The sequence below is a fragment of the Physeter macrocephalus genome, chromosome 14 (genome assembly GCF_002837175.3).
Source record: "Physeter macrocephalus isolate SW-GA chromosome 14, ASM283717v5, whole genome shotgun sequence".
NCBI lineage: Eukaryota > Metazoa > Chordata > Mammalia > Artiodactyla > Physeteridae > Physeter > Physeter macrocephalus.
The window spans coordinates 103,712,848-103,726,050 of record NC_041227.1 but is presented as its reverse complement, the minus strand read 5'-3'; the positions used below and the strand labels follow the sequence as shown (position 1 = coordinate 103,726,050).

Below are 13,203 nucleotides of genomic sequence, written 5' to 3'. Positions count from 1 at the left end.
TGGTGGGCAGAGCTCAGTAAAACTTTAATCCGCTTGTCTGCTGATGGGTGGGGCTGGGTTCCCTCCCTGTTGGTTGTTTGGCCTGAGGCGACCCAACACTGGAGCCTACCTGGCTCTTTGGTGGGGCTAATGGCAGACTCTGGCAGGGCTCATGCCAAAGAGTACTTCCCAGAACTTCTGCTGCCAGTGTCCTTGTCCTCACGTTGAGCCACAGCCACCCCCCGCCTCTGCAGGAGACCCTCCAACACTAGCAGGTAGGTCTGGTTCAGTCCCCTATGGGAGTCACTGCTCCTTCCCCTGGGTCCTGATGCACATACTACTTTGTGTGTGCCCTCCAAGAATGGAGTCTTTGTTTCCCTCAGTCCTGTCGAAGTCCTGCAATCAAATCCTGCTAGCCTTCAAAGTCTGATTCTTGTGATTGCGCCCCTCCTACCGTCTCACTGTGGCTTCTCCTTTGTCTTTGGATGTGGGGTATCTTTTTTGGTGAGTTCCAGCATCTTCCTGTCGATGACTGTTCAGCAGTTAGTTGTGATTCCGCTGCTCTTGCAAGAGGGAGTGAGCGCACGTCCTTCTACTCCGCCATCTTGCTCCTTCAGGCCGAGGTATGGGTCAATGTTAATTTTTGTTGAAAACACATTCCTTTTTCCATTGCACTGCCTTAGCACCTTTGTTAAAAATCAATTGACCACATATGTACGGATCTATTTCTGGACTCTCTATTTTGTTTCATTCATCTATAGGTCCCTCTTTTCACCAATACCAAACATTTTGATTATTTTAGCTTTATGGTAAGTCTTGAAATCTGGTAAAGTCTCCTCCAATTTTTTATTTTTTAAAATTGCTTTGGTTAATCTCTGTCCTTTGCATTTTCTTTTAAATTTTAGAATCAGCTTGTCATTAAAGAAAAAAAAGTCTACTAGAATTTTGATTAGGATTGCATTGAATCTATAGATCAACTTGGGGAGAACTCTCACTTTAACAATATTGGGTATTCTTATCCATGAACATGGCACGTCTTTCCATTTATTTGTCTTCTTTAATTTCTTTCCGCAAAATTTGTAGTTTTCAGCAGAGGCCTTAGACATCTTTTGTTCAACTTATTCCTAGGTATCTTATGATTTTGGGCCTACCATAAATGTTTGATTTTTTTTTTTTAATTTCATTTTCCAATTGTGTGCTTTCCAATCTTTACGCCTTTTACTTCTTTTTCTTGCCTATTGCAATGGCTAGGTCCACCAGTACAATACTGAATACAAGTGGTAAAGTAAGCATCCTTGCCTTGTTCCCAATCTCTTGAGTAAACAGTTTAGTCTTTCACTATTAATCATGATCCTCACTATACATATTTTATAGATACTCTTTATCAGTTTGAGAAATGTTCTACTATTCCTACTTTGCTGAGAGTTTTTATTAAGAATGAGTGCTGAAGTCTGTCAGGTGCTCTCCTTGACTCTACTGAAATCATCATAGAGTTTTTTCTCCTTTACTCTATTAATATGGTGAATAATATTAGCATTTGAAATTCAATCAAGCCTAGCATTCTTGAGACAAACTCTACTTTGTTTGTCTATCATCCTTTTTACATATTGTTGCATTCAATTTACGTATATTTTGTTAATTATTTTTGTATCTATATTCATGAGGATTATTAGTCTGTAGTTTTCTTTCTTCTTTTGAGGAAAATGTTTGATAACCAACTTCTTTAATCTATATAGGGCTATTCATTGGTTCTTCTTGTGTGAATTTTGACAAGGTGTATTTTTTAAGAACTGTGGCTATTCCATTTCCGTGGTTGTGTTCATTAACATAAGACTGTTCATAGTATTCTCTTACTATCCTTTCACTATTCACAGATTCTGAGGTGTTAATCTCTTTTCATTCTTGGTAGTTATGATTTGTGTTCTCTTTTTCCTGATCAGTGTAGCTAGGAGTTTGTCAATTTTGTTGATCTTTTCAAAAGCCAGTTTTATATTTGTTAGTCTTCTCAATTGTCTGTTTTCTATATCATTGATTTCTATTTTTATTTTTAATATTTACTTTGGGTTTACTTTCCTCTTCTTTTTCTAGTTTCATATGGCAAAACCTCAGGTCATTGATTTTAGATCTTACTCCTTTTCTAATATTAGCATTTAAAGCTACACATTTCATTCTAACGCTGCTTTAGCTGCATCCCACAAACTGTGATGTTGTATTTTCATTGTCAAAATATTTTCTAATTTTCCTTGTGATTTTGCCTTTGATTCACAAATTATTTAAAAGTATGTCACTTTATTTCCAGATATTTGAGGTTCTCCTAATTACTCTGTTACTGATTTCTAATTTAATCCTGTTATATTCAGAGAGTACACTTTGTATGACTTCAGTTCTTTTAAATGTATTGAGACTTGTTTTATGGCCCAATGAATGACCTATCCTGGTAAATGTACTACATGCACTTGAGAACAATGTATATTCTGCAGTTGTTGGATGCTCAGTGTACTATAAATGCCAATTAGATCAAGGTGTTTATGTTGTTCAGATCTTCTATGTCTTTACTGATATTTTGTCTAGTTATTCTATCAATTGCTTAGACAGAAGTGTTAAAATATCCTAGTACAGGACTTCCCTGGTGGCGCAGTGGTTGAAAATCTGCCTGCTAATGCAGGGGACACGGGTTCAAGCCCTGGTCTGGGAAGATCCCACATGCCGCGGAGCAACTAGGCCCGTGAGCCACAACTACTGAGCCTGCGCATCTGGAGCTTGTGCTCCACAGCAAGAGAGACCGCGATAGTGAGAGGCCCGCGCACCGCAATGAAGAGTGGGCCCCTGCTCACCGCAACTAGAGAAAGCCGTTGCACAGAAACGAAGACCCAACACAGCCAAAAATAAATAAATTAATTAATTAATTAATTAAAAAAAATATCCTAGTACATTGAGGAATTGTGTTTCCCCCTTTAATTTCTGTCAATTTTTGCTTCATGTATTTTGAAGCTTTATTACTACAAAAAACACATTTACAGTTGATACACCTCCCTGATGAATTGTTCATCATTATGAAGTGGCCCTCTTCATAACACTCTTTGTCTTAAAGTCTATTTTTTCTGATATTTAAAAATAACCATACCAGCCTTCTCATTCTTCCTGTTTGCATGTTGTATCTTTTTCTATCCACTTACTTTCAACCTAAATGTCTCCTGTAGCCAGCCTATAGTAGGAGTTTGCCCTTTTATCTATTCTAGCAATCTCTGTCTTTGAGATTTTAAGACCATTTACATATAATAGTTGTATTGGCTAAATTTGGGTCAACCATTTTATTAGTTTTCTCTGTCTTCCTTATTTTTAATTCCTTGCTTCCTCCTTTCCTGCCTTTTTTTGGATTATTTCTATACCAATTTTGGTGATTACCCTCGAAGCTACAGTATGTCTCCTTGTTTCCTGCTTCCTGAAGACCACCCTGTAGAATTTCCTTTACTGTTTATCTGCTGTGGCACATGCTCTCTATTTTGTGTTTATCTGAAAATGTCTTCATTTTTGCCATCATTATTGAAGGATCTTTTGGCTGGGGAGAGATTTCCAGGACTGCGGATTTCTTTTTTTTTTTTTTAAAGGACTTCTTTGGTTACTTCTTTTTTAAAAAAAAATTTTTTTTATTTATTTGGTTTCCTGCTTCCTGAAGACCACCCTGTAGAATTTCCTTTACTGTTTATCTGCTGTGGCACATGCTCTCTATTTTGTGTTTATCTGAAAATGTCTTCATTTTTGCCATCATTATTGAAGGATCTTTTGGCTGGGTAGAGATTTCCAGGACTGCGGATTTCTTTTTTTTTTTTTTTAAAGGACTTCTTTGGTTACTTCTTTTTAAAAAAAAAATTTTTTTTATTTATTTGTTTTTGGCTGTGTCAGGTCTTCGTTTCTGTGCGTGGGCTTTCTCTAGTTGCGGCGAGCGGGGGCCACTCTTCATCGCGGTGCGTGGGCCTCTCACTGTCGCGGCCTCTCGTTGCAGAGCACAGGCTCCAGACGTGCAGCCTCAGTTGTTGTGGCTCACGGGCCTAGCCGCTCCACGGCATGTGGGACCCTCCCGGACCAGGCCTTGAACCCGTGTCCCCTGCATTGGCAGGCAGATTCTCAACGACTGCGCCACCAGGGAAGCCCCTGCAGATTTCTTTTAATATATTAAAAATATGATTCTACTCCTTTCTGGCTTCTACTGTTGCTTTTCAGAAATAAACTGTTAGTCTAACTCAGGGGTTGGCAAATTATGACCTTTGGGTCACATTGGACCCAGCAACTGTTTCTGTAAATAGTTTTACTGGCACATAGCCACAACCATTCATTTATGTATTATCTATGACTGCTTTTGTGCTACAATGGCAGAATTGATTGGTTAAACAGAGATCATATGGTACTGGCATAATGACAGAAAAATAGACCAGTGGACTGGAATAAAGAAACCAGAAATAAACCCTCACATATATGGTCAGATGACTTTCAACAAGGATGCCAAGGCCACTCAATGGGGAAAGGTCTCTTCAACAAATGGTGCTAGGAAAACTGGATGTCCACATGCAAAAGAATAAAGTTGGACCCTTATCTTACACTGTCTACAAATATTAACTCAAAATGGACTAAAGACCTAAATATAAGACCTAAAACTATAAAACTCCTGGAAGAAAACAGTGGAAAAACTTCATGACATTGGACTTGGCAATGCTTTCTTGGATACAACACCAAAAGCACAGGCAACAAAAGGAAAAGTAGACAAATGGGACTACATAAAACTTAAAACTTTTGTGCATCAAAGGACACAGTCAACAGAAGGACTGTGAGTAGAATATTAGCTAAATTAATGTGATCTTGAACAAGTTACTTATCCTCTCCAAGATTAAGTTTCCCGATCTTTAAGACGATAATACCAGTTTCATCAAGTTTGCTGTATGTCATAAAAGTGAGTGTGCAATAAATATTCGTCACTGTCCTTTTCTAAATTGCCTTCAAAGTCTATGCCATTGCTTTGAACATCTTCAGTGGTAAGAAATCTTAATCTTTGATCGTAGACTGGATCATATACTCAACTAAAAGCAACTGTGCAAGCTAAGTTTAACAAATAAGATGAGTGATCAAGATAGCTTTTAGGGCTTCCCTGGTGGCGCAGTGGTTGAGAATCCGCCTGCTGATGCAGGGGACACGGGTTCATGCCCCGGTCCGGGAAGATCCCACATGCCGTGGAGCGGCTGGGCCCGTGAGCCATGGCCACTGAGCCTGTGCGTCTGGAGCCTGTGCTCCGCAACGGGAGAGGCCACAACAGTGAGAGGCCCGCATACCACAAAAAAAAAAAAAAAAAAAAAAAGATAGCTTTTAGTCTAAAAGGCATTTTGCAGAAAGAACCCAATGAGTCTAAACAACATCTTGATATCTTGATCATATTACTATTAGTTTACTTTTTGGAGAAATTCTCACAGAAGTTCCCAAGATTTTTCCAATTTTTATAGGTTAAAATGATTGTTTAACTTGATTCATTAATTCACTGAATTGCATGCCTCTGACATGCATATAATTTGAGAATATTCAAGTTGTCCACTGAAGACTTTGATGACTTGGTTTTGGATCATACAAGAAACATGTTTTATTGGATGTCACCATTTTCTTAAAAAAAATGATTCTTTCCAATTTCCCTAGAAAGAGTAGTAGCAACTGTACTAAAACAATCACTCGGGCTCCTACAAACCACAAGAAAAATCCCATTGATACAGAGTCATACTTTAGAGTATCTTTATAATATGCTCAGAATAATGTCTTTAATGTCCATCTAATTTTTTCCTGCCACAATTTAAGCACATTCCCTCTTGTACTATACTCTGCTAATAAGAGAACAAATACTTCCGTAATTACAAAGTCTTTGGCATCTGAAGCAGTTATTGAATCACCCTTCATCCTTGCATTCTCCAAGTTAAATAATCCAAATTCCTTTGCTTTTACTTACCATTTTCTCTTTTCAAAAGCTCATATTCTTACATGCAATACTGGAATATAACTTCTACATACTTTAAAAGGATGATTAAGAAAAAAATAGAGTTAAAATTGCAGTTGTATGAAACAGCAATGTGATTAGTATATTACAATTATGAATAATAAATGAAGACCAGAAAAATTATCACTCATATATTAATTCTACACTATGATTCTAGTGCTAGCATTCTAGAGCACAATAATCCTTACCAGGGGACTTTCCTTGCTGTGAGTTGCTTCTTCGCTCTCTGTATCTAGTTGGAGTGGATAAACCTGTGTCTTTACTAGGCTTGCTAGCAGGCCCCATTTCTGAAATAAGGAATCCCATCTGTTCTGAAGGCAAGATATTCTCAGGTGTTTTGATCTGGCATTTTATACTGGCATCCACCTAAAATATCAAACCCACTCATTATTCCAAATTTCCCCCAAATATCTACTAAAAGTTAAGATGTTTTATCAGAGGAGTTCTACTATAGAAACATGATCCAACAAATAAGACTGTAAGGCTTTTCATCCTTAAGAATGATACCACCCGATTTTTTTAAGCTAATCTGAATATTCGGTAGTAAGATGTATATTTCCCCATACACAAACTACTGAAATGTCCATGGAGCTAAAATATTTACTTATGATCAGAGGAAGATTCACTGTGAAGTTTCATTTTTTTTGGTAAAATTCACATCACACAAATTCACAATTGGTTAATACCACTATCTTTTCCCACTCTAACATCCCTTCCATCAGATTGCCTGCCCCTCTTGGTGATACTGGAATGGCCATAGGCATGATCCTGTTGGATGATGCCAGAGGGGTTGTAAACACTTTATTCTATTAATTTTGTATTCTTTGGCTTAATGAGGACCTCAAATTCGTATAAGCTTCACCCCCTATAAAATCTAGATCTGCCCTGCTTATGACATATGAATTTCTCTCTTGGAGTTCCTATGTTTTCTTTCGAATATCAAATCCCTTTGTCAAGCTGACCAACTTCTCAAATACTCTATTTGTTTATGAATTTATTTTAAAATAAAACAATATAATGAAGTAGAGCTAGGAGTTCAAAAATACAGCTTTCAAAAGCTGTGATATCCAAATTAAAAAAAAAAAATAACTGTGAATGCAATTTCAAGGTACGAAATCTAATCTTTTGGATGTGACTATGAAGGAATAAAGGCAAATTTCATGTTCTTTTCATAGGCATATTCGAAACGTAATGGGACTATCTTTGGTCTATTGAATTTATAATATTAATACATAGTATACCAGGTCTCAACAGTTGGGCTCAAGAAGGACAATGAGTTGATAAAAACCGTAAGATAGGGCTTCCCTGGTGGTGCAGTGGTTAAGAATCCGCCTGCCAATGCAGGGGACCGGGTTCGAGCCCTGGTCCAGGAAGATTCCACATGCTGCGAAGCAACTAAGCCCGTGCGCCACAACTACTGAGCCTGCGCTCTAGAGCCCGCGAGCCACAACTACTGAAGCCCGCGCGCCTAGAGCCGGTGCTCCACAACAAGAGAAGCCACCACAATGAGAAGCCCGTGCACCGCAAGGAAGAGTATCCCTCACTTGCTGCAACTAGAGAAAGCCCATGCGCAGCAACGAAGACCCAACACAGCCAAAAATAAATCAAATAAATAAATAAACCCCCAAAACCCGTAAGACATTTGGATCTAAAGTTAGAGCTAGAAAAGAATGCATTTTAAAAACTGCTAGAAATTCCCTGGTGGTCCATTGGTTAGGACTCTGCGCTCTCACTGCCGAGGGCCTGGGTTCGACCCCTGGTCGGGAAACTATAATCCCACAAACCGTACGGTGCGGCCAGAACCCGCCCCCCCGCCACCCCCCCGCCACACACACACTCAAACTGCCAAAAAGTTATCTTGGGAATCTCTAACAATGAAGACATTTTCAGTTCCATTAAAGAAAAAAAATCCAAAATGAAATACATATGTATCAGGCTGACATCAAGAAAAACGTAAGTAGGAAAAAAAATACTTAATCACAAAAGTGATTTTCATTTGGATGTACTTTTATTTTTTAGAATCAAAGCTTATTCATTTCCTGGTCATAAGCTAGCAGCAATAAAGGAATTAGTCTCTACCTTCAGAATATATCTCTCAAACTAGAGTCAGAATTCTGCTTTAGGAATGAGAATATTAGTAGGGAAATTCAAACACAGTACGCTGTCAAGTCAAATCAGAATTCTATAGGGACTTCCCTGGTGGTCCAGTGGTAAAGAATACACCTTACAATGCAGGGGATGCGGGTTCAATCCCTGGTCAGGGAACTAAGATCCCACATGCCATGGGGCAACTAAACCCTCATGCCATAACTACCAAGCCCACGCACCTCAACGAGAGAGCCGGGGTCCCACAAACTACAGAGCCCACACACCTTGGAGCCTGCACACCACAACTAGAGAGAGAAAACCTACACGCCACAACGAAAGATCCCCCATGCCTCAACGAAAGATCCCGCATGCCTCAACAAAAGATCCCACATGCCTCACCGAAGATCCCGCCTGCTGCAACTAAGACCCGACACAGCCAAAAATAAAGTAAATAAATAAATCTTCTTAAAAAATTTAGAATTCAATGATGCTGTAAGAAAGTATGAAAACACCTCCAACCACCTCCTTACGTCCATGCTACAAATGGCCAGGAAAGTCCTGATATTATCTATGAGATAAACCATCCCTTCTGAGGAGTGGAATTTAATCAGCCAGGCACACCTAGTCCATCCAAACTAAGTTAGGAAGCAAAACTCAAGGGATGCTTTTAACATGAAAATAAGTCATACCACAATGCTCATTCAGACTGCCTCTCTAGAGGCTGACTTCAGACCACAACGTAGTGAGAGGATGCCTGAGGGCTAAGGTTACTTCTTTCTGAATCTTTTGTGCAGAACCACTGGGACACGATCCTTCTGGAGAGCATAATGAACTGGTATTAAACCCAAATAAAACCTGGACAAAGTCTCCACTAGAACAGTCTTCAGCAAGAAGCACTAGGTACCTTTGAGCTCTATTAGGATTTTTTCTTTGCCTCTTACCTGGTGTGTGCTGAACGGTAGACCTTCCTGCCCAAATACTACTGAAGACGGAGATGGATTATGACTTAGCTGCTCCTTCAGTTTGACATGAGCTTGCTGGGTGGCTGCAGGCTCCTGCACTGTAGTATTTTCAACAGGCTGAGCTGTGTGGATGGTATAGATGTACTCAGGTGACTGTGGTAGAGAGCAGGTAATTGCTTGTTCTGTTCCAACCACAAAAGATGTAATATCTGAGCCTACAGCCGTAAGTGGCTCCAGCTGGCTAGCCTGACTTGTGGAAGATGGATTGCTGTTGCTTGAATTAGCTAGGATATGGTGGCCTCTGTTGTTAGACTGAGATGTTGAGCACTGATTCTCAACAGGCTCCACCTTTACCATCTCCAATTTAGGGGAGGAATGCAACTCATCTACTATCTGAAAAACAGCCTCTAGGTTTACTTCTGTCTTTTTATTTTCATCAGTAGCACCGCAAGGCCAATTAGAAGCCAGAAATTCAACTGGATAGGAAGATTGCACTGGAGGATTCTGGGAAAAGAGAAAATAGGACTGTTTGGATAGAAAACCAAATACGAGATTAAGGAGGATAGCAACAACATTTAGGCTGATGAACGCTAAATATAAACAAATTAAACTTAACGCTCACTCAGAAAACTTGAATGCCAATCAACTTTTCAGCAGTGGTAGCTTCGACTCTGTTGTTAACACTTACACAGGAACTATTATATGTCAACCACTATATTAAGTTTAATACTGGAATGGACCAATAATTCTCAGGGTTAAAGTACACAAAATCAAAAAAGCCATAGTACCCAAAAACCTATTTGTTGATAAAATGTCTGTAAACCAAATTCTTCCATAAAGGTTGACAGACAAAAACATCACTTCTATCTGTAATATACTGTTTTAGGAATGTAGTAAGGAAATGTCAAACACAGGATGCTCACAAGTCCACCAATGCTTCTATAAATTCAGGGGTGAGGTACTGATATTCTGTTCCAAATGATCTGGGAAAAAATGGATGGAATATCAAATGTCGTTTGGTCCTGAGATTACTTATTTTAATAATAAAACAATAGATTAAAATAGCTGTCACTTTTAGACTGATATCTTCAAGATGTATTCTCTTATACATAGTACTTTGCACAGAGCAGGCATTCAATAAATGTTTGCTGAATATCTCAGGTTAGAAACATAAGATATGGAAGAGTTACTATTAAATAAAACATGTAGTGAGTCAATATTGCCAAACACATTGACAAAGATTGTGTCAATGATTTGAAGGCCACTGATGCCAAATAATGTAAATCTAAATGGTTTAAGCAATCAAGCTACTTTACTATAGCTGATAGCCCCACTTATTGAGTTCTTACTATGTGCCAAGCACATACAAAGTGCTTTACATACATTATTTCATTTAATCCTCACAAGAGGTCTATGAAATGTGATCATCTCCATTTCCAAAGGACGGAAATGAAGTTCAGAGAAACTTCATAATTTATAAAAAGTCACAAAGAAGTAACTGACAGAGTCAGGTTTCAAACCTAGGTGTGCCTGACTCCAGAGTTCTTGCCCTTAACCACTGCAATATACTGACCATTCATGCACACTCATATCTGCAGGCCAACAAAACTAACTGCATTTATTTCCAGAATGTTATCTGAAATACTTCCCTTTTTTCCATTTAAAAATTTTATGTCTACTTATCTCTATTTTCCTACAGTGAACATGTATTGTCTTGTAGTAAGCAAAGGTCTTCAAAGATGTTTTAAATGATTTATTTAAAACATAAATATAGGGGCTTCCCTGGTGGCGCAGTGGTTAAGAATCCGCCTGCCAGTGCAGGGGACATGGGTTCGAGCCCTGGTCCAGGAAGATCCCACATGCTGCGGAGCAACTAAGCCCGTGCGCCACAACTACTGAGCCTGTGCTCTAGAGCCCGCGAGCCACAACTACTGAGCCCGCGTGCTGCAACTACTGAAGCCCACACGCCTAGAGCCCGTGCTCCGCAACAAGAGAAGCCACCGCAATGAGGAGCCCGCGTACCGCAACGATGAGTAGCCCCCGCTCGCCACAACTAGAGAAAGCCTGCACGCAGAAATGAAGACCCAACACAGCCAAAAATAAAAATAAATAAAATAATTTATTTTTTAAAAGAAGAGTAGGGTAGGATGGGAATAAAACACAGACCTACTAGAGTATGGACTTGAGGATATGGGGAGGGGGAGGTGTAAGCTGTGACGAAGTGAGAGAGTGGCATGGACATATATACACTACCAAATGTAAAATAGATAGCGAGTGGGAAGCAGCCGCATAGCCCAGGGAGATCAGCTCGGTGCTTTGTGACCACCTAGAGGGGTGGGATAGAGAGGGTGGGAGGGAGGGAGGGAGACGCAAGAGGGAAGAGATATGGGAACATAGGTATATGTATAACTGATTCACTTTGTTGTAAAGCAGAAACTAACACACCATTGTAAAACAGTTATACTCCAATAAAGATGTTAAAAAAAAAAATAAAATAAAATAAAATAAAAAAAGAGTAGGAAATCATTTTAAAGAAAAAAAAACAAACATAAATATAATCAAGATATAACACCAACAGAGTATCTCCAGTATGATCCAGGGGAGGTTATACTCCAATAAAGATGTTAAAAAAAAATAAATAAAATAAAATAAAATAAAAAAAGAGTAGGAAATCATTTTAAAGAAAAAAAACAAACATAAATATAATCAAGATATAAAACCAACAGAGTATCTCCAGTATGATCCAGGGGAGAGAATGCCTGGATATACAGACAAGAGCATCTAATTTGTGAGATAGATATGTCCTTCCAGTGAAGCTGAATTGGCTAGACTAACATGCTTGATGACAGCTGCCATTAAAAATGTCCAGCTAGGGCTTCCCTGGTGGTGCAGTGGTTGAGAATCTGCCTGCTAATGCAGGGGACACGGGTTCGAGCCCTGGTCTGGGAAGATCCCACATGCCGCGGAGCAACTGGGTCCGTGAGCCACAACTACTGAGCCTGCGCGTCTGGAGACTGTGCTCCGCAACAAGAGAGGCCGCGATAGTGAGAGGCCCACGCACTGCGATGAAGAGTGGCCCCCGCTTGCCACAACTAGAGAAAGCCCTCGTACAGAAACGAAGACCCAACACAGCCAAAAATAAAAATAAATAAATATATAAATTTAAAAAATTAAAAAGTCCAGCTAAGTCCCCTTGATCTGATTCTATACTCCTCAAAAAAAGAAAAGAAAGAAAGAAAGAAAGAAAAGACAAAAAAGAAAAAAGGAATGTTCTTTTGAGTACTGGAATGCCAATAATACAATATTCTCTAAAGAACAGAAGCTATCATGACTACATGATATCAAAGGAAAACAATTCCAATCTTTAAGCAACTATAGCATAAAAATACAAACATGGGATTTAATCTTATCCTAGAAGTAGTAGTCTACAACATTTAAATCAAAGCAATTGCTTCCTAACAAATATGAGAAAAAATTGAAGTGCGGTGTTTACAACATGGGGGCTTTCTCGTTTTTGACATCATTTTCCTTTCTCCTTTAAAAAAAAAGTAATTGTACCATCTTGGAAGGATCTGTCATTTGGTGATTTAGAGTTTATCTGGTATTCATTTTACCATGGTATTCAATTTTACCATTGCTGACAGTTAGTTGAACAACATTATTCCAACTAACTGTCAGCAATGATGAAAATGTTCTCTATCCGTACTATAAAATTTGGTAACCACTAGCCATATGAAACTATTAAGCACCTGAAATGTGGCTAGTGTGACTGAGGAATGATTTTTTTTTAACATCTTTATTGCAGTACAATTGGTTACAATGGTGTGTTAGTTTCTGCTTCATAACAAAGTGACTCAGCTATACATATACATATATCCCCATATCTCTTCCCTCTTGCGTCTCCTTCCCTCCCACCCTCCCTACTGAGGAATGATTTTTAAATTTTATTTAACTTTAATTCATTTAAATTTAAATAGCTACATGTGGCTAGTGCCTAAGAGTAGGCCAAGAAGATAGTGTAGGCCTAGAAGAATCCTCAGACATCATTTACATCGACTCTTTTTTTTTTAGAATTGAGAAAAACTAAGGCCATAATCCACAGCTTACCTCTGGCTACTCATCAAGATAAAATTACACTTTGGAATT

At 38.9% G+C, this 13,203-nt stretch overlaps 1 protein-coding gene across 1 annotated transcript in view; it reads right to left on the bottom strand.

The window, feature by feature from the left end:
- HSF5 (heat shock transcription factor 5) overlaps positions 1–13,203 on the bottom strand; it is a 50,179-nt gene that overhangs the window by 22,121 nt on the left and 14,855 nt on the right. Inside the window, exons 4-5 of the mRNA XM_024128031.1 lie at positions 9,037–9,561; positions 6,196–6,373 (exon numbers count right to left, since the gene is read on the bottom strand). Of these exons, the coding sequence (XP_023983799.1) occupies positions 6,196–6,373; positions 9,037–9,561 (703 nt within the window). The remainder of the gene's footprint in view (positions 1–6,195; positions 6,374–9,036; positions 9,562–13,203) is intronic.